General features: G+C 36.9%; 1 protein-coding gene across 1 annotated transcript in view; it reads left to right on the top strand.

Annotated features, from left to right (window-relative positions):
• Nucleotides 1-2,535: 2,535 nt before the first annotated feature.
• ARHGEF28 (Rho guanine nucleotide exchange factor 28) overlaps nt 2,536-21,651 on the top strand; it is a 123,083-nt gene continuing 103,967 nt past the window's right edge. The window contains exons 1-3 of the mRNA XM_081321299.1: nt 2,536-2,669; nt 4,216-4,509; nt 19,360-19,543. Coding sequence (XP_081177425.1) covers nt 4,254-4,509; nt 19,360-19,543 — 440 coding nt within the window. The 5' untranslated portion in view covers nt 2,536-2,669; nt 4,216-4,253. The remainder of the gene's footprint in view (nt 2,670-4,215; nt 4,510-19,359; nt 19,544-21,651) is intronic.

Raw genomic sequence — 21,651 nt, 5'->3', positions numbered from 1 at the left:
ACTTTAGACCAGTGATGGCGAACCTTTTAAACACTGAGTGCCCAAAAAACGCCCCCTGCCCGCTCTGCCCCCTGCCCCACCTGCCCAGAGGGCCACCTACCCCCTCTACGGCCCACTGCAGCAGACCACCCAGGCGGCCCTGCAGTGCCATGGTGGCCACACCCTCTGCCCACACCCCACAGCATCAACTGCGTGTAATGAGGCATGAGGGCGGAGTCTTGTCCCTGCTGCCTGGCTGTCATGTCCTTGGCTGCACTGCTCCGTGCAGACTGTGCCCGGGGGCAACTCTCCTCCAGGGGGGCTGCTGGTGAGGAGGGGGCCATGGGGGAGGCGGGGCTGGGATGATGGCTCGCTGCCCACAGAGAGGGTTCTGAGTGCTGCCTCTGGCACGCGTGCCATAGGTTCGCCACCACTGCTTTAGACACTTGTATTGATTTTTTTTGCCAAGTTGTGATTGTCCTCTCCTAAATTTCCAGTTATTCACTTGATTTGATATTTATTTCTAGATGTGTAATGTATAAACTTTACACATACATACTGTGTCCAGTTCATACATGCTAACTGCAAAAAATCATTCTGGATGTTTTAGAGATCCCTGCATAGAAATTACTATCCTGAATTTTATTTGGAATAGTTAGAATTTCAACTTGGCTAAAATGGGTAAAGTAAACTTCATTCAAAAATGTTTTTTCCTGGAAAATGCACATTTAGAAATGTCTTCTTTATAAATGAACTTTGGTTTCATTTGATGGAATTATATAGTCTGTTTTATTAGTAATACAATCTATTTTCAGAGAAAAAAGGGACCAGAGCATAGTAAGGCATAATATATGAAAGATTTAACCTCTTGGTGATGATTACTCCTGTTCATACAGTTTGTCAGTCATCATTTGCTAAGTTTCATCTGATTCATTAGCAGTTAGTTCTTTTGTATCCTGTTCAACCATCACACCCAAATAGCAAATAAGCAAGACCAACTTTGCATTAAAAGAAAGCTTAACCTGGGTGTTGCCTGTAGAGTGATGGAGCCTTATGCTTTCATGCCAAGGTTTGTCAGTCTTATCCATTGTCCAGCTTGGTTCAAAAAAAAAACTGTGGCTGTGATCTTCATTAATGTTTTAATTAAAGACTAGCCGGGATGACATGGAATCCTGCCTACATTTCATGATTGACACTTGCAGAGGTTAGAAAAACAGTGTACTATTGGTGCACTTGTACTGTTACCTGGAGACAAGGGAAATACATAATTTGGTTTTGTGTGTACCCTGAACCTAATAATTCAGACATAAAAAGATATGTTCTACCTAGTACTTACTTAGTGTTTAAATACTAGATTTGCTCTTTACTTCAGCAAACAATCCCAAAGTCCTATTTAAATTAATTTGTATTTAAAACAATAGTAGGGAATACATGGCACGCAGTCTAATTTCAGGTGTTCCAGAGAGTTCTTTGTGGCTCTGCTTTTCAAATCATATCAAATGGGGTTAAGTATGTATGTTGGGTGTAATGGAATCTCTTAATGCATGCCAACTGATTCATACACATCTATTGATTACATACATATACCTATTAATGCATGCATGTTTTCACATTGTAAGCCCAAATATTATTTGAAGCAGTGATGAGCTTTCAGCCTGGATAGCCATGGTCTAGTTTTCTTGTTTTAGAACAAAAGAAAAGGTGACCACAGGCATTCAGCCCAAAAGCTTATCACTGCTTCATTGATGCCAGCCATGAAATTTTACACCATCAGAAGTTATTTTTTTGGTTTTGCCTTATTGTATGAATCCAGCCATAGTTGCTTAATCAGTAAAATATAGGTAAAAGAAACATACAGCACATAGCATATTTTAATGTGTGAACCTGAATTAAATACATTTCTCTTAGTATTCTGAAATGCGTGAATAAGAAAATATGTACTATTATAGAGGGGATTTTAAGGAAGAGGAGGGAATATCTGACACTGTCCACTGTTGGCATTTTGTTTCAAATAGTTTTTCTCTGAGAAGTAAAGACTTTTGATCCAAGGGAATTGATTTGAAGGCCTGTGCGCTAAAAAGATATTTTGAAGTATTTGTTTTTGTTTCTTTCCTTGTTAACAAGTTGCTAATGTCAGATGAGGACAATTTTGTTGACTATTGACTATATTATTAAAAGTAGTGGTAGCAACAAGTATGCAGTTCTTTTTTTAAGGAAACAGCTCCATCTACACTTCCACACCCAAACAGATCTGATTCTTTGTTATTGCTCTCTTGTATATTTCATTATTTTGAAATGGAGTTGTTTTTGGTTTGTTAATTTCAATTGCTTAGAAAAAGTGTGATTTTTTTATAGTTTTGTAAATCCTGGTTTGAACTGCAAAACTTTATCATAATCTGTCTACAAGTAAACATTTTCCACCTCACTGATTTCCGTGTGAAAACTTTAACCATGTTAAATAGAATATGCCCAGTCTGTATTGCCAGCTCTCTGTAATTAGAGATATTTATATTATGTGATATAGCATTAAAAAATATCCATTTTCTAGGGAGAAACTATTATATATGGAAAGTTTGACCACATTCTTCCAGAGGAGGCTGAATTTTACTTTGTTTACAAAGGATCAGTACAGAAACATGTGGTTTTTGCTAAGCAAGTTACTGAAAACACTCTTCAGTCTATCATTCCAGGTGAGTGGCATAGCTCTGCTACATTGTCCATTTGTTTTCCTATTGCAGCATTTTAATCTCTTTTGGAAGGGCTATTACTTATTATTTAATTATTATCACAACAGAAGCCAAACAGCAACAAGAGAGGGACAAAAATTCTGTATTTTTGTTTCTCACATACAGTTGCTGGGCTAGGATGTAAGGTTTGTTTCCAGATAACTGGCTGAGCATAGGAACAAATGGCATTTGAGTTCCCCAAAATGTATAACATTTTCTTAGCAGTACTGCGTTCTCCACATTGCTTAGTTTCTTCTTCTTCAAGTCCAAGCATTATTTATGATCCTACTTAACATATACCATTTAAAGCATCAGGAATAAAAACCTTTTATTTACAATATTTATTCCAATCTAAAGCCTCATAAAAACATAACTTATAAAATTTGCTATTTTTATAGTTTTTTATTAGGTATTTCTTCAAGCATTAATTGATTGATTTATGATGTGCTATTAAGTCATTCTTGACTCCTACTGACCACATTGATAGATTTTTCTCCTTGAAAAATCAATCCTATGTTGTTCTGATGCATTATCTACCCTATTTTTTTTATCTTCTAGTAAAGGGAATATAGACCAACCTGGATTCTGTGGTTATCAGGTGCATGGCCAGGCAGTCTCAACCTGGCTTACTATATCACACTGGTGATCAGATAAAGCTCATGTAATACAAACCTTTGTGTTTGTATTAATAACAGCATCTTTGCTGATGGGGCAATTCTACGTATGTTTTAACATAAATTCTAGAATTCCCAGCCAACATAATGTGGCATGTTCTTCTGGCATGTTTTTCTGCCTGGACCAGTTGGTGTTCTGGCTGGATATTAATAACACTTGCATCCCAGTTCAGGGGGACAATGCAAACTGCACTGAATAATGTAAGGCAGACATGTCAAACACAAGGCCTGGGGGCCGGATCCGGCCTGTGAAGTGGTTTCATGTGGCCCGCGAAGCCATCCTGGAAACAGTGAGGGAACGGCCCCCACTGCCTTGGCCCTGGCCCAGAGACCCTCCTTCTGCCAGAAACCCTCAGATCTGTCCCACTCCTGCCCAGGCTCCCATAGGCACCCTTGATGTGAATGATGTAGAGCTGGCCACGTCTACCCAGTAGGCCATACACACTCTAGCCACGCCCACCCAGTAGGCCACACCCACCCTGGCCACGCCCACCCACCCCCCTGAGGGCAACCGCAATGCTGATGCGGCCCTCAGTGAAATTGAGTTTGACACCCCTGATGTAAGGCAACTGACAACTTAAAAATCTATCAACCTCTGAAAAATATATCAACCTTTCTGTTACTTCTAATGCTACTATGCATTACCTATGTATTTTTAGTCAAGTGTATATAGTATGATGAATGCTATCAATTGCTTATTTTTTCCTGCACATATAGTATATGAAAATGGAATCTTACTTTAATTCCAATTTCTCATACTTTAAAAATGGCAATAAAATATATTTTTGTAGAGGCATGTATTGAATATATAACATTTAATTGTTATACTTTTTCAGCTCATAGAGAACAAGAAGATGTTTCTGTCTTTGTGGTTATGTATGGAAAGGAAACTGAATTTCTCATTCTGGGCTCCTCATCTATAACCTTCAAGCATGACATTGCTTGTGAATTAGCGTGTTTTTTGGTGAGCCACGCCAACTGTCTAACTCCCTCTAGTCATCACACACTTCTCAGTCAGTTTGATTTGATTGAAAGAGATTTGCAGTCAATGGATCGTGATCTTATGTTAGCCATGGCCTATGAAGAGATTCCATCTTCCTGGAACATTGTTGGGAATAGTACAGAAGATGGTAAGTAATTCTCATTTAATTTTTTATAGAGTGTGTAATTAGAATTAGATCCTGCCTTTTATCCAGCAGTTTGAAGTAGAATATACAACACTCCTTCTTCCCATTTCTTCCCATCACAATAACATTGTGAGGTAGTTTGGGCGTAATATCTGTACCAAAATCATCCACAATTGGGGTTGAACTTGAAGCTGTGCCTCTACTATATCTCTACTGTTATATCACTCTTTTACTTAAGCTTTGCTTATTATTTTCTCCTGTATTCTGATTCTTATTGTTTTGTATGTATTACCAGCATAAAGATCAAAGACTAGTACAACAGAAATTAAATTGAAATTGTAAAATTAAATTAGGCACCAGAAATTAAACTGAATATTCTAAACTGGTTTGTGTCCTATTACTGCTAATATATGAAACAGCCAATGAGCTAGGAACATTACAAAGAGACCAGATTTTTTTTTATAGTTTAAAAAAAGTTGTTTCCTTAGTACATCTAATTCAATTCATGAATAATGCTTCACAGCAACTGATGACAATTCAAAGCCTGCTAAGAAGATTAATATGGTGCTAATACGATGTTTTCACTTTGATTACTAGCAGGTGAACCTTTTTTCTAATTTAAAACTGTTATGTAATAATACATTCTTATTATATAAACAAAAAGAGACATCCTTTGCATTGAAGTGGTAAAAAGAATGTTGTAATGCAGGAATTTTGGTAACCAACAACACATTTATTACAACTCCTAATGCTTTGTCATTGATTGATTTAACCTTTACTGGATATGATTTGTGTTTAATATAGGTAGTTCTCAACTTACAACAGTTCATTTACTGACCGTTCAAAATTACAGCAGCAGTGTAAAAAGTGACTTATGACCATTTCTTTATACTGATGACTATTGCAGCATCTCCATGGTGATGTGATCAAAATTCAGGCGTTTGTCAACTGACTCATTTATGATAGTTGCCATGTCCTGGGGTCATGTGATAATCTTTTGTGACTTTCTGAGAAGCAAGGTCAATGGGCAAACCAGATTCACTTAACAACTATGTTACTAACTTAACCATTACAGTGATTCACTTAACAACTGTGGCAAGAAAGATCATAAAATAGGGCAAAACTCACTTAACATAAATTTTGGGTTCAGTTGTGATTGTAAGCCGAAGACTACCTGTAATATCACCATTATGGCACAAAATATAAATGGTTAGGTTTGGATTTTGAATTCAATTGATTTTTGGATTTTTGTTTACGTATGGGAATTCTTTAGCAAAAGTAGATTCTGGGTTATTTATATGTGCTTTTTAAATTGTTATCTTGCACTTCATCCAGAACTGAAAGCAATATACATGGAACTTCTGTCTTCCTGTGTGGCAGGTAAGGCTGGGAGAGAGTGACTGGCCTAAAGCTAGTCAGTGATTTCCATGATTGACAGTGGAGTTGTCTCAGTTCTCAGTTCTAGTCTAATACTTTAAAAGTTACAGATGTTCTTCTGGATAATCCCAAAGGTACTTTTTCAAGAGGCAACTGGACTTTCTTGTTTTTCTCTGAAGATGTTTTGCTTCTCATCCAAGAAAATTCTTCAGAAAATTCTGACTGAATTCCCCACCATCCAGTCAGAGTTGAAGAAGCTTCTTGGATGAGAAGGGAAATGTCTTCAAAGAAAAACAAAGTCCAGTTGCGTCTTGAAAAAGTATGTTTGGGACAACCATAACCTGGATGACTGAGAATCTCCACAGACGTTCTTCTGGATACTTTGAGATATGCAATTCACAAATTATGTGGAATCAGAAAGATTACACAAAGAGATCTTATATATGACCTTCTGAAGCTTGACTTTAAGTTTCATGCCAAGGCATTTCTCAGAGCTGGGTTTCTTTTAAAGTGATAGCTGCTAGTGACATTGGGCTAAGAAAGCACTTCGATTCTCATAAGGGTCCATAATTATGTCTAGTGCCTGCCTTTGTAAGAAAGTAAAGTCCAGTTTAGTTCCAGTTAATTTTTTTCCTCCTAAAGAGTTTCATACAGGACATAATTATATTAGGATTATAAAACGCTTATGTTACACAGTATGATGTGATGAATAATATGGCTCTTCACCTCCCCATCTTCCCAAAGTGCAAGACCATGTTACAATGCTTTCTTTCAATTGGTTTGCAAATCGTCTCCAGGAATGCTATGAAATGAAACTGGAGAAAATCTTAATTAGTTTTGTGACAAACATTAATAAAGGCCAAACTAAAACTCCCTTTCCCAATGGGTTCCCTTCATATATGTTAGACTGCTACTTTCATGTGTTCTTCAGCTAGCATGATCTGTGCATGCTGTGGAGGTGTTGAAAGCTGAAATTCAAGCATCTTAGGACCATCCCAGATGCTCTAGAGTTCTGGTAGTCTTAACAGTAAAAAAATGCAGTTTAAGTAACTCTAGTCTTTCTTAGCTAACCTAAATTTACTTATGTTTTCTTCTCTTAGGGTTGCCTCTCTCTGCTCAGTGCTAAAGTACTTCACATTACAAGTTTTGCCTTAAAGCTAAGGCATGTTATACTTTTCATATATACATTCACTATACATTTCGTTCCAGTCTTGTAACTAAGCCTGAGTAATCATGTGGACAATAAAATAGAATGAAATGTGGGGGGCTCACTGATGGGTTCCTTTGATGCCAAGGTGATTCAGACATCTAGCTGGTTAGGAAAGTATGCTGTGTGAGATATCCATCTATTTTGATTAAAGAAATATTTATAAAGAGCAAAAATAATATTATGATCCTTTCATTCCTTTTGGGTCAATCCAAGGTATGTACAGGAAACAAGTATTTCAGAGAAACAAAATTCAGTATACTTGTGGGAAAAAGCTGCTGCCACATACTCTCCATACACTAGAATAATTGAAATGTAGGTAAAACAATACTAGTAAATCAATGTAAAGAAGTATCCTTTATAGCAGAATGTTTACAAATTTAATAAACAAATAGAAAGGATTTATGTTCCTTGGCAGATCAGGATTTTTGAGATGAACGGCAAATGAGCTTAGTTATAACTGGATTCTTCCTGCCTTAGGAGCAGCTAAGCAAGTCACTTAACATTTTTGACTGTGATCTAAATTGGGATCCCTGAAATATCTGTCCAAATTAAGAATACGATTTGGATAAAGTCATAACAACCATATACAGATTTAGACCTTATGATAGGTCACAAAAGAAATGTCCACAATCCACTTACTTGCTCCTATTGGAAGTGCCAAGCAAAAGAAAAATGAGCAGCATGTACTAGCTCCGTAGTAAATCAGAACCTTTGGAAAATTATTTTATGGTAAAAAAGAGCCCCATGGGATTGTTTCAATTTAGGTAAAGCCTAACGGAGGCCTAGAGAATTTCACAATTGTTTAAACCTATGTTCTTGAATCTGAATCCAAGAACCTTAGAGATAAGAACTATGAGGGTTTTATATTTTTTTTCCAGGAAAACTGTAATGAATTTTCTACAATTTTATTCACAATATGTAATATTATCCAAATGGAGCAGATACAAATGAAAGAGAAACATTCAGCAGGCTGTTTTTTAGAGGTTTCTTCAGATATTCTTACCTTTAATGAAACCTAACACATTTCACTCCAGTAGTGGAATCTGATCATTTAATCCTGATTAAGAAAAGTGGCATTTGAAATGTGCCTCTATAAATACATAGTTTTTATGTACTGTTTTTATGTTTTTAATATTTTATTTGTACACTGCCCAGAGTCCTTATGTAAGGGAGATGGGTGGTTTTAAAATTTGATTAAATAAATGACTAAATAAATTATTGAGTGCTCTCATTAGGATATTAGCATCTGGACCAGTAGAAAAGTTTTGAAGGCATCAGTAGAGGGAAGAAAAATCCTAAGCCTCCATAGGCTTAATAGTAGGCATCAGAAATGTTTTGACATCCAACTCATTCCAATTAAAATCTTTAGAGACACTTTCAAAAACAGCCAATCTTAGGTTTGTTCTGTGAAGCTATGTTTCAAAGTAGTTTTTTGGGCCAAACTGTTGGTGCCAGATGTTAATGATCTGTATTTAATGCTGATCTTTAAAAGTATCTGGTTAGTACTTGAATGGGAGACCACCAGGAAGTTCCAGGGATGTACATTTGTGTGGGTGGTCTTAAATATGTCACAATTTGAAAGCCAATATACAATTCATACTAGAAATATTTTTGTTAGGATTGGTGGACAAAAAATGAAAATTACATGGTACTGTACCAAGTTGTTATATATGATAATATCAGCAAGATTTTTTATTTATATGACCCAACTTGGAAAGATTTGATCACATCTACAATGGAAGAGTGATTGGTAAAGCTGATGGAGTTGGTTGGACTGGTGTAAATAACTGTTTTGATTAGAGAAAAGACATTGATTAAATTTATTACAATTGGAAGCATCTTTTGGACTTTGTGTGAGAAATGGGGAAAAATGAAATTACGATATATAGATTTGATGACTAGCAATATTCAGAGACTATAAAAATGGATGTTATTTTTTTAGAGTAACAGTTGAACTTGTTTTGTTTGCATTCGCTATAAAAGGAGTCATAAGTCATTCTTTTTTCTGTATCTTTGTTCTTTTTATATATTTTTATTTTACTGTAGCTCTGTTTATTTTTCTCTCTATTCTCTCCTCTACTTTTTCCTTTCTTTATCATCATTTTTTGTTCATTTCTTTTAAATTTTTTACTTTGAAAAACTTAAAGCTACTGGGAAAAAGAATCCCCAGAACATCATGGAAGAAATCAATGGCAAATCTAACTCTGTATTGGTTCTAAGAAAACTATATGTCCATTAAATCATCAGAAGTCAAACTTGATCTTAAAAGACTTTTTCTCTTGGTGCCAACTTCCCAAACCATCAGGCAGTGTTACACTGATTGCTGCTATTATCAATCAGTCAAGTCATCCTTGCTTTTTGCAGATACGATTTACCTAACAGTATTGTGAAAAACTTGCTGCATTTGGTTCTGTTGTTCTGTGGCCCGCCATGGTGCTAGATTTCCCCAAATTCAAGAACCAATGAAAAACCAAAATGTGTATCCCCAAAGAATGAATTTAAAAACTTGCTTCCAGTAGACATACTTTCCCCCTTCTTGTGAGATAAGCCTGCTAAAGGTAGAGGGGAAATGAATGACAACAAAGAACAGCTGAGACCATGACGTTCGCTCTGGCCCTGGTGAAAGATCCTAATGGTAGAAGGTCTGGCACAATTCATGATGGGCCTTTATGAGCCCCTGTGCTTTTGGCAGATCCCTCATGTTGACCCTGCCAAAATCAGATGGCTCTATGTCAGGGGTGTCAAACTCAATTTCATTGAGGGCCGCATCAGCATTGTGGTTGCCCTCAGGGGGCCGGGTGGGTATGGCCAGGGTGGGTGTGGCCTACTGGGTGGGCGTGACTAGAGTGCGTATGGCCTACTGGGTGGGTGTGGCCAGCTCTACATAGTTCGCCTGAAGGGTGCCTATGGGGGCCTTGGCAGGAGTGGGACAGATCTGAGGGTCTCTGGCGGAAGGAGGGTCTCTGGGCCAGGGCCAAGGTAGTGGGGGCCGTTCCCTCACTGTTTCCAGGATGGCTTCGCGGGCCGCATGAAACCACTTCGCGGGCCGGATCTGGCCCCAGGGCCTTGTGTTTGACATGTCTGCTCTATGTTAAGCTTACTTTACTGACTGCAACTGCTTAATAATTTAGTTCAATTAAGTTCAATTAACCCTTCATTTTCAGATGTTGAATAATGCTTTCTAGGAATTATTATATTATGAAATTTGTTTTTTGCCAAGCTTTAACATTTGTTAGCATTAATTTTAGACTCTAATTAAAACTGCATGTAGAAAACTTATTTAACTTTCATAAATAGGAATTATTTCCTGTTTTTATTAATGCAATGTAAAGATTTTCTCAAAGTGGATTAATAGTAATTATTGCCCAATATATTTGTCATAGGGTTCTGTTTTTCTGCACTAAACATTGTATTAGCTTTATTTTGTTTCAATATTAACAAAACCTTAAGTTCCATTTTTCCATAGTACTGCATTGCCTATCAAAAGAAACACAGTAGGCTGCATTTAGCACATTGTGTTGCGTTCTTAAACACCCTGATAAGAATAGTCGTCTGGGTAATGTGTAAATCAGTGCAATAATACAGTCCAATTATAAATAGCACTATCACTGGAAAACCTCCCAAAAGAAACAATAACAACAAACAGAAGCAGAGAGCCAGTGTGGTCTAGTGGCTGTGATCTTGGACTAGGAAGCCTAATCTCTCCTAAGCCAAGGTCACTGGGTGACTTAGGCTCATCACTTCTTCTGAGCCCAAATGACCTAGCAGTAGTCAGTGTAGATAAAACTGCTGTGTGTGTTTGTTTGTTTGTGTGTCTCGGTATGTTGCTTTGAATTCCTGGAGGGAAGGTGACAATTAAATCTGACAAGCAAACAAGTGGAAATGCAAAGTCATATGCATGCAGAAAAAAAACCTTAACAGTAAAACAGGGCAAACTTATGACAGTATTAAAATTATTTTTAAATGCTTGGGAAAATAAAAAGGAATTCACAAGGTACAAGGAAGTCTACCATATTGGTGGCTGATGAGCAAATGTTGTGATGGCACTCAGTAATTAGAAGTCACCCTAAAAATCATACGGTGCTTTCTCAGTCAGAAAAAGAGAAAATTGCCTTTTAATGACTACTCTTTCAAACACAATATTGTCAAAGAGTCTGCAGTGGTTTTCAAGTGGCAATTTTTTCAAACCCATTCAGAGTAAAGTAAGTTGTTTGCTTGAAACGCATCTGCCTTACTGTTGACTACGTATGATATTGCAGTTATGTATTGTTTTCTGCCAGATGTTTAATTTTTATGGTTGATTGTTTTATGTGGCCTTATATTCTTTTTGGAAAATATTTTCTAAACTTTACAGGTTTAGAGAGGAAGCTATCTGCCTATGTTCAAAACTAAGACATCTGAAACTTAACTTATATAGAGGTTCATCACACCTCAGTACTAGATGATAGTTTCACTAAGGACTATATTTCAATAGTTCGTCAGTTTAAGGCTATTGATGACTTTCCTTTAGCTTAAATTATTTTGAGGCATTTAGTAGCAAAAAACATGCATTGATTCAAAGAAGTGGACACATTATTATGGTGTGTAAGTCATAGGTTTTATGTTTTCCTCTGCCAGCATTAATAAACCTTCATTGTACGTGTGCCATAACACTTGTTCTTAGATATTTTCTCCCCTTGCAGTTCAGTTTGTTTTAAATAAATCAGCAAAAGATAAATAGAACTTGAATCTTATCACAAATGTTTCAAAATATGGGTTGTGTGCCAGCATGAACAATTGTGGTTTGACTCATGGTAAAAGCATATGCATAATTTGTTTGCTAAGAACAAAAAAGAAAGTTGGCTGCAGATAGTATGGTGTGATCAGTTTTCAAGCACAACCTTGGCTTTGCAGAGTTGCTAAAGGTAGGAAATTATCTGCAGTATTAGAATCTTCAACTGATTTTCACAGGGGAAAAAAGATACTAGGTATGACAGCTTGTCAACACATTAAAAGTTTAAAAGATTAAGCCTGAGACAACTGAAAACTGTAAGCCTGTTCTGATGCCATGTCTTCCCTTCTAGACACAGCTAATATTTTCTGCTTCCTTCCTGAAAATAAATGAGCTGTATCATCCAGGGACAACTTAGTCACTTCTGTTATGAGAATATTTGTTTTGTTTAAATAATTTTGAGCAAGGAAAGGGATTCAGATGCAAGAAAGAATAGAATATTCATGTAATCGATTAAACAGACTCGTTTTAGCTCTGATATTATCCCTCAAACATTATATTTTGTCTACAAACTAGAGAAGTGAAGCAAATCAAGGTCTAGCCCTCTTTAAAAACTTGACTGCTGATTTTTCAAGAGACAGTTTGATGAAAAGTAGTTCTTTAAAACTGGGAATCTTTCAGTTCTCAAATGAATTTGCTTGCTCCTTAATGTGAGCTTTCTACTCTTGTCTCATTTTGTTTTAATCATCTGCTGAATTAGAACAAATGTTCTTTGTTCTGATGGTGTAAATTTGAGAATGGGTTATATTTTGCTGAAACAACAGGCTTGTTCAGCTATTTATATTATGGACTTGAAGAACATTGGAAGGGGTTAGTATATACAGGAACCTTATTGGCTGCACCCATTTACAAGTACATGGCTTATATTAGTAGTAAACTAAAAGAAAGATAAATCTGGATTTAAAGCAGATCCTTTATAAAAAAGATAATAACAAAAGGGGTAAACATGCATACAACATATTTTCTAGATTTCTTACCTTGTCATTTATAGTTACCAACCCCCAATGAAAACCTGAAGGTTTTTCAATAAATGTGTGCATGTGAACAACCTATGCAGGTTGTGGATATATGCAGTGCTAGAACCCATGATCGAAAAAAAGGTTAGAGCCCAAGCAAAGATATTAAATGAATGCTATTTGAATTAATGTTCATTGTTTAAATTTGATCTATTTGCATATATCTATTTTCTCTCACATAAACTCCTGTCCTACATTCACACAAATGCACAAAAACACCCATTTGACTAGAGACAGAGTAACTGTCTGGGTTCAGTGAACATAAACCTATGCCTTCTCATTCTCTAAGAAGTCCAACTGAAGCCAGTGACCTTTCTTCTTAGATAAACATAAAAGTACTGCTTGTGTTTATTCCAGCTTATTCCTTGAAAGTTGGCATGAAAAATTAAGGAAAGTTTGGCAGTATTGAGGTGTTTTTTGCCCTTTAGTTTACAACAAAGAATAGTTGCTTCAGGGCTGGAAGGAAAAAGAAAATTATTCAGGCTTTCAGTTTAGTTCCTTTTATTCCAAGGTAAATGTGTCAAGACTTCTGGTCATATTCAGTCCTCATGCTAGTTGCATTCTTTCCCTCCTTTCCTTCGAGGGGCAGGATGTAAATCTCTGCAGTGGAGAGTTTCTCGACCATGAACCTCTCCATGAGATGAGGATCCTGATTTTCTGATTTGCATGCAGAACCGTTACTGGTTGAGGAGGTTCTCCATTGCAAATACTCATTGTTCTCATATACATGACAAGGAAGAGAGGTTCACATTAGTATAAAGTTTCAATAGAATCTTATCTTTATTTATTTATTTATTTATTTATTTATTTATTTATTTATTTATTTATTTTATTTCCATTTATATCCCGCCCTTCTCCGAAGACTCAGGGCGGCTTACAAGCTTAGCAGTAGCCTTCATTCTATGTATATGCCTGCTTATTAGAGCTTTCACACACACCCCAAGCGGCATTATTACAAAGTCAGCTTAATTGCCCCCAACAATCTGGGTCCTCATTTTACCTACCTCAGAAGGATGGAAGGCTGAGTCAACCTTGAGCCTGGTGGGATGCGAACCTGCACTAATTGCAGGCAGCTGGTGTTACTTAAGGAGGCATTAGCCCACTGCTCCACCTGTTCATTCACACACTTTCAAGAGCCTCTGTCTCTCAGCACACTGTCAACCAATGATACGGTAGATATATAGAAAATATAGTATGGTTCACAATTAACTTTGCTCTTCATTTTCCAAGACTACATTTGTAATATCAGTTTTTAAACTAACATATGCTATTCATGTGAGCAAATGTTTATGCTTATGATGTTGTTCCTGAGGTCAGTGTATAAAAATTTCCTCCTGTTTTGGAGGGTGACGTCTGATTTTCCAACTACATCATCAGAAGGAAACATGCAGTATGTATAATCTCACTGCTGTCATCTGCATTTGCATTTGCTTATATTGGCTGAGGAAATGCCTGGTTGTAATATAAAATGTGCTGCTGTCTTTGTCTTTAGGGAAGCCCAGATTGTTTTTTGAAGTCACAGGAGAACAAACATAAATGTTATTCTGTACTTTTATTTTCATTTTTAATTTGCTTTTATGTTAGGCATAAAACATACTTATGTTAGACCTGAAACCTATGCAACAACATATTGAGATTTTTTCTGAATAAAATAGGCAGTTATGTCTCATGGTAAAAATAGGAAAGATTCATTGAATGACTTTATGCTGCTTCCTTTTTTCAATTTAGCAGAATTGTTGCTTGGGGGACAAATGGGAATTGCGAGTAGATCATTTTGCAATCCTGAAAAAAAAAATGCAGGCTATCAGTGTGAGAAACAGCCAAATAAATATTGTGGGAGTTCTTACTCATCTTTTCTCATAGACTCTGTATTGATTTTGGGCACCTTTATTATAGGATGGTCTCATAGTGGAATGCTTTTCTTAAAGGTATGCCCATAGGCTTTGGAGTTGACTTAATTACTAATTCACTCTCATTTACTTTCACTAACAGAAATAATGTCTATGATGTGTACTTTAATGTTTGATTCTACTGTCAATCTTCAATATAGACTGTGAAGATTGTGCTGTGGAGCCAGTTTCATTCTATAGTCACATTTGTATGCAGATTCAGTAATGTGAATATTTTTCATCTTCTCAGTCCTTTAAAGTGGTTGGGCTATTTTAAATGCAATTATATGGCTTGATCTCAAAGTTGAGCTGCTAATTAGTTGAGAGCTGCTATTGTGATGGTGATGGAAGGATAGAATAAAAGAGGACAGGACTGAGAGAGGTAAATAGATTTTCAGGAAGAGACCACCAGGAAGAGATCACAGAAACCTTGGAAAGAAAAAAAAATCACAAAATGAGAAAAAGCAAGTTTTCAGGAAAAAGAAGCTGAAGTCATTGTATCAGGAGACTAACATAAAACAAAGTATTTTAAAAGTAGGCACAGGTTTACCATATTGAGCCTGGCTGAAGAGTCCAGAAGAATGTAGAAGAATATCTGCAATTGGCAAAGAAGTAGTAAGAGCAGATGTTTTGTAATTTTCACTAATGTTACTGTGAGAAAGGAATTTAGTGTCCCAAGAAAGGTGTATGTTTCCAATGTTCACTTAGTATGTGCAAGTATAAGTCTGAGTAGAGAATATATGGAAACAGGGTCAGGCAATCTGTTTTTAGGCTGAAGATTATTTTGGAAGCATGTCTAGTAACACAAATAATAAAATAGGTATTTGGGCCAAATGTTTTTCAGCTCATGTTTGTGATTTTGGCAACTTTGGTCTTTGAAGTGGAAAAGAGATACATTTTGCTTTGTAGAATCTTAATGCATCATCTTCTACCCTTAGTTTGTCAAAAAGCACACACAGTCATATACTGTGGTCATAATCGTCCATTATACTGTTTACATTATGGTAATGTGATTGAAGGGTGTACGAGGAGGGGTTACAAAGTAGGGAGATGGGAAATAATAATAATAATAATAATAATAATAATAATAATAATAATAATAATAATAATAATAATAATAATAATAATAATAATAATGATGATGATGTTGGAAGGGACCTTGGAGGTCATCTAGTCCAACCCCCTGCTCTTGCAAGAAACCCTATACCATTTCAGACAAATGGCTGTCCAGTCTTTTCTTAAAAACTTCCAGTGTTGGAGCATTCACTGCTTCTGGAGGCAGGTTGTTCCACTGATTAATTGTTCTAACTCAGAAAATTTCTCCTTAGTTCTAGGCTGCTTCTCTCTATGGTTAGTTTCCATCCGTTGCTTCTTGTCCTGCCTTCAGGTGCTTTGGAGAATAGCTTGGCTCCCTCTTCTTTGTGGCAGCCCCTGAGATATTGGAACACTGCTATCATGTCACCCCTCGTCCTTTTCTTCATTAAACTAGACATACTCAATTCCAGCACCCGTTCCTTATATGTTTTAGCCTCCAGTCACCTAATCATCTTTGTTACTCTTCTCTATACTCTTTCTAGAGTCTCAATATCTTTTTTACATAGTGGTTACCAAAACTGGATGCACTGTTCCAAATGTGGCATTACCAAGGCATTATAGAGTGATATTAACACTTCATGTGATCTTGATTCTATCCCTCTGTTAATGCAGCCTAGCACTGTGTTGGCTTTTTTGGCAGCAGCAGCACACTGCTGGCTCATATTTAAGTGATTGTCCACTAGGAATCCGAGGTCCCTCTCACAGTTACTACTATTGAGCAAGGAACCACCTATACTATACCTGTGCATTTGGTTTTTCTTGCCTAAATATAGAACCTTACTTTTTTCACCATTGAATTTCATTTGTTAGATAGCGCCCAATGTTCAAGTCTGTCAAGATCCTTCTGTATCTTAAGCCTATCTTCTGGAGTGTTGGCCATTCCTGCCAGCTTGGTGTGGTCTGCAAATTTGATGAGTTCCCCGTCTATCCCCTTTCCTAAATCATTCATGAAGATGTTGAAGAGCACTGGGCCCAGAACAGAGACCTGGAGCACCCCACTACTCACTTCCCTCCATGTAGATACAGTTCCATTGAGGACCACATGCCGAGTACAGCTGGTCAGCCAGCTATGAGTCCATCTGATGGTGATGCTCTGTCGCCTACATTTTTTTATCTTAACAAGTAGTAGATTGTGATCTACTTTATCAAATGTCTTACTGAGTAAATTATTTCCACAACATTCCTCTGGTCCAATAATTTTGTCACCTGGTCAAAGAATGCAATAAGATTTGTCTGGCATGATCTGTTTTTGACAAACCCATGTTGGCTTTTGGTAATGACTTTGCCTCTAGGTATTTGCTGATTTGTTGTTTGATTATCTTTTCCAGAATCTTCCCAGGTATCGAGGTCAGGCTGATAGGTCTGTAGTTTCCTAGATCCATTTTTCCCCTTTTTTGAAGATGGGAACTACATCAGCTCTTTTCCAGTCCTCTCGTAGTTCCCCAGTGCTCCAGGATCTTTGAAAGATATAGTTCAGTGGTTCTGAGATCACATCTGCCAGTTCTTTCAGAACCTTGAGGTGTAATCCATCTGGTCCTGGTGATTTGAACTTGTCTAGGGTGGACAGGTGCTCACTTACCATTTTTCTTGTCTATCTTAACTTGTGTTTCTAATCTTTTTTTTACGGTACTGTTTTTGATAGGTTGGACTGCTGTTTTTTCCTTTTGTGTAAATACCGATGCAAAAAACGAGTTGAGTAGTTTTGCTTTCTCCCTGTTGCTTGTCACTTTCTTGCCACTTTCTCCCACTAATGGACAAATCATTTCCTTAATTTTTTTCTTGTTTTTTTCCATGTTGAAAGAAGCTTTTTTTGTTATTTTTTACTTTTGTTGCAAGCCTTAGTTCATTTTGAGCCTTAGCTTTCCTCATTTCATCTTTGCAGACATGGGCTATTTGCTGATATTCTGCCTTAGTTATTCCACTTTTTATACTTGTCCTTTTTATCTTTCAATTTATCAGAGAGTTCTTTATGCAGCCATGCTGGTTTCTTTTAAGAGCTTTTATTTTTCTTCTTTGTTGGTACTGTGCTAAACTGGGCTTTTATAATCTCACTTTTAAAAATTTCCCAAGCTTCTTGAGTTGTTTTCCCCTTGGGGATTCTCATCCATGGAATCCTTCCCAAGCTCTCTCTAAGTTTATTGAAATTAGCTCTCTTAAAGTCCAAGACTCTAGTTTGGCTGTGTTATATTGTTTGTGTTTGCATAATATTGAATTCCAATATTGAATGATCACTCCCCCCCAAGGTTCCTATGGCTTCAACACCTTCTATCATTTCACCTCTGTTAGTGAGAATTAAGTCCAATATGGTTGATCCACTAGTTCCTTTATGTATATGGATGTAGGATATGGATTACATTAACCCTACATGGGAGAATCTATAGCCAGATTCATTCTGTGGATATGTCTAGACATATTTGTGTGGGAAACATATTGAACCTGCTACCCAGTTCATAGCATTACTGGACACTGCCCTAATAAGGGACAAATAAAAGTTTGCATTTCCCAAAATGTCTACCTTGCAGCAGGAGGAATCAAGAACCTGGCAGAATGAAAAGCACTCAGTGGTTCCATCTTCTGATTGAATAAGGGATGGGTCCCATGCAAGACTTTAATCATGGCTGCTTATACCTTCGGGCTCTCTCAGCCATGCAAGAATGTTTGCAACAGAAAGTAAATAAGAATATATCAACATCTGAATTTTAATATTACAGTTTTTTGTTTGTTGGCAAAGTAGCTTGCTTTGGCTAATCTTAAAAACTGAGCTGAGTTAGACTGGGTTAATGTTTGGAAAAGAGATCAGCAGGAAATCACAGGATAAATGATGAGGCTAAAATAAATCTTCAGAAAAGGCAGGGGCAAACCACTTTCATACTATCGCCAACTAAACCAGTTACCGGGGCCTGAACTGTTTGTTTGATACAGTGGAAGGCTCCTGCAGAGAAAATCCCAAATCCACATTGTTTTGAAGTATTCCCAAATCTCAAACAGATTTGTGGCCTGCTGGGGAACATGAGACTTGTTCTGTATTTGCTAATGAAATTTGTGCTGGGTCAATTAGCTTAAAGATTGCATTGTTAGAATTTAACAAATTGAAACATGCTTGTATACATTTAAAAATTGGAGAACTAAATTAAATAATTGCTTTTTCCCAAATATGATCTCAAGCATGCCTTCCTTCCTTCCTTCCTTCCTTCCTTCCTTCCTTCCTTCCTTCCTTCCTTCCTTCCTTCCTTCCTTCCTTCCATCCATCCATCTCAACAAGTGACTCTGTGTGACAAACAAAAATAAATTAAGAATAGTTAAAAACCAGCAATACATAATTAAAATATGTAGCAGGGATTGCTATAAAATTTTATTATTCCATTGAAATAATCTTTCTTTTTACTACCCTGTGTTAATAATCAACTCTACATTGTTATATTAAAAGATGCTTATAGTCCAGAAGAATGGGATTGCTGATTTTTAATGCAAAATCTATATATGTTTTTCTTTTAGAATCAAAATGCCAAGAAACACTTCTCCATCTTGCAATGAGATTGGGTCTGGTTCAACTTTCACAGTTCCTGTTATTCCAACCAGGTGGAACAGTTGCAGTCACTTTACTTAACGAAGAAGGATTGACACCCTTGGACTTGGCTTTACAGAATGGACATTTCAGTCTTGTTGAAATGTTTTCCAAGTAAGTAGTATGCCTTGATATTAAATAATGGGAAGAAATAATAATGATGATGATGATGATGATGATGATGATGATGTTGGAAGGGACCTTGGAGGTCATCCAATCCAACCCCCTGCTCAGGCAGGAAACCCTAGACCATTTCAGACAAATGGCTGTCCAGTCTCTTCTTTAAAACCTCCAGTGTTGGAGCATTCACAGCTTCTGGAGGCAGGTTGTTCCACTGGTTAATTGTTCTAACTGTTAGGAAATTTCTCCTTAGTCCTACGTTGCTTCTCTCTGTGGTTAGTTTCTACCTGTTGCTTCTTGTCCTGCCTTCAGGTGCTTTGGAGAATAGCTTGATTCCCTATGTGGCAGCCCCTGAGATTTTGAAACACTGCTATCATGTCACCCCTCGTCCTTCTCTTCATTAAATTCAGTGACTATTTTTGTTTGTACCTCTGTTAAATTCAGTGAATTATTCTTTTTTTTTTAAAAAAAAAAGGTTTAATTGGTTTTTCAAATCTACATATTTAGAAAGCATCATGATGACTGGGTAATCAGAGATTCAGTAACAGAGTTTTCAGTACATAATTCAGGTTACATTTTCAAAACATCCTTCTCAATTTCCCTTAACATTTCATACAACCAGTTTAAATTAATAAATTTCTAGAAATAGCATGGTCAGTTGAAAAAGTTGTCAATTCAATTTCATTGAAATATATCTATGTCCTGTTATTAAAGTTTACCTAATTTTAATTTTAATTATATTATTCAAATTTAGCCTTTAACATCCCAAATAATATTCACAACCCAAATTTCTCTTATTTCATTACAGCAAAAACTATAGCATCTAACATGTACACAGTGGCTGAGTAGTTATGTTCTACCTAATAAACATTGTTTCACATCCTAATACATCACACATTACTGACAGGACCACATCCTATATTTATCAATCTACAACTATTTTTACACAAGCAGATTCTGTTTTAAATTTTAGCTAATTCTTAATTCTTAAATAGAATAATCAAACATCTTTTAACATCAAACGTAGGATCTATAAACCAAATTTCCATTATGTCAGTGCACAAATTATAATGTCTAAAATAAGCCTAATAGACACATTCTAGTTCTATCTCATAAACAATTCTATTTTAGATCCTGATAGATCACTGATTACTAAAAGGATAACCTTTAATGGTTCTCTAAGAACTCACTTTTTAAATCTAACTCTGGCTTTCTTTTTTTGCCAATCAGGTTTCCAGACCAAGGCCTTTGAATTGCCAGCTAGGTCTCCCTTCGCTCCAATACTTATTATTTGAATCAAAGGAGGCCATCTAGCCATCAGTGATCCTCAAAAACCAAACCATTGGTAATCATTATGTTGTTGCCGTGTTAGTTCTAGTCTCTGTATTTGCTCTAAAAACTTTATCTTCAGTTCGGTCTGGATTCCTCTTCCATCTGGGTTCATCTGCTTTAAGTAAAGAATCTTATCCAATTTTGTAATTAATGTTTGGCTATCCAGGCTTTCAGGAAACTGTCTTTGTTGATCTTCCACATCCTCTATGTTAGCATCACTATCTTGTACATAGTATACTTCTAAAATAGGCTCTTTTGGTGGAGTCAAAAGTTGAGTATTAAGTTTTCCCATGGTTTGTTGTTGGTCCTTAAGGTTATTTTCCATAGTGATAGTTCCTTGTACTTTTAGAGTTGTCAGTTCTTTGGATAGTTGTTGCTTATATTCCTCTGTCTCAATAGTAATATCTTCCAATTTTGTTATACCGTATATACTTGAGTATAAGCCGAATTTTTCAGCCCACTTTTTGGGCTGAAAAATTCCACTTTGGCTTATACTCCAGTCAACAAAAAAACTTACCGAGGACTTGTGCGCGGCCGAGGCTTTGGTGCTTCCGGGATCGCGCGCACCTCTCCCAAGCCACCGCCGTCCGAGACCTGCCGAAGTTTGGGGAGGTTTGGGGAGGTGCGCGCGCACCTCCCCAAACCTCCCCAAACGTCGGCAGGTCTCCGTTCCTCCGCGCCCTGCCTGCCTGCTTCTTTCCGCAGCGGAAAGAAGCAGGCAGGCAGGGCGCGGAGGAACGGAGACCTGCCGACGTTTGGGGAGGTTTGGG

This window comes from Vipera berus (assembly GCF_964194415.1).
Source record: "Vipera berus genome assembly, chromosome: 2".
Taxonomy (NCBI): domain Eukaryota; kingdom Metazoa; phylum Chordata; class Lepidosauria; order Squamata; family Viperidae; genus Vipera; species Vipera berus.
This window is presented reverse-complemented; position numbering and strand designations above follow the sequence as displayed.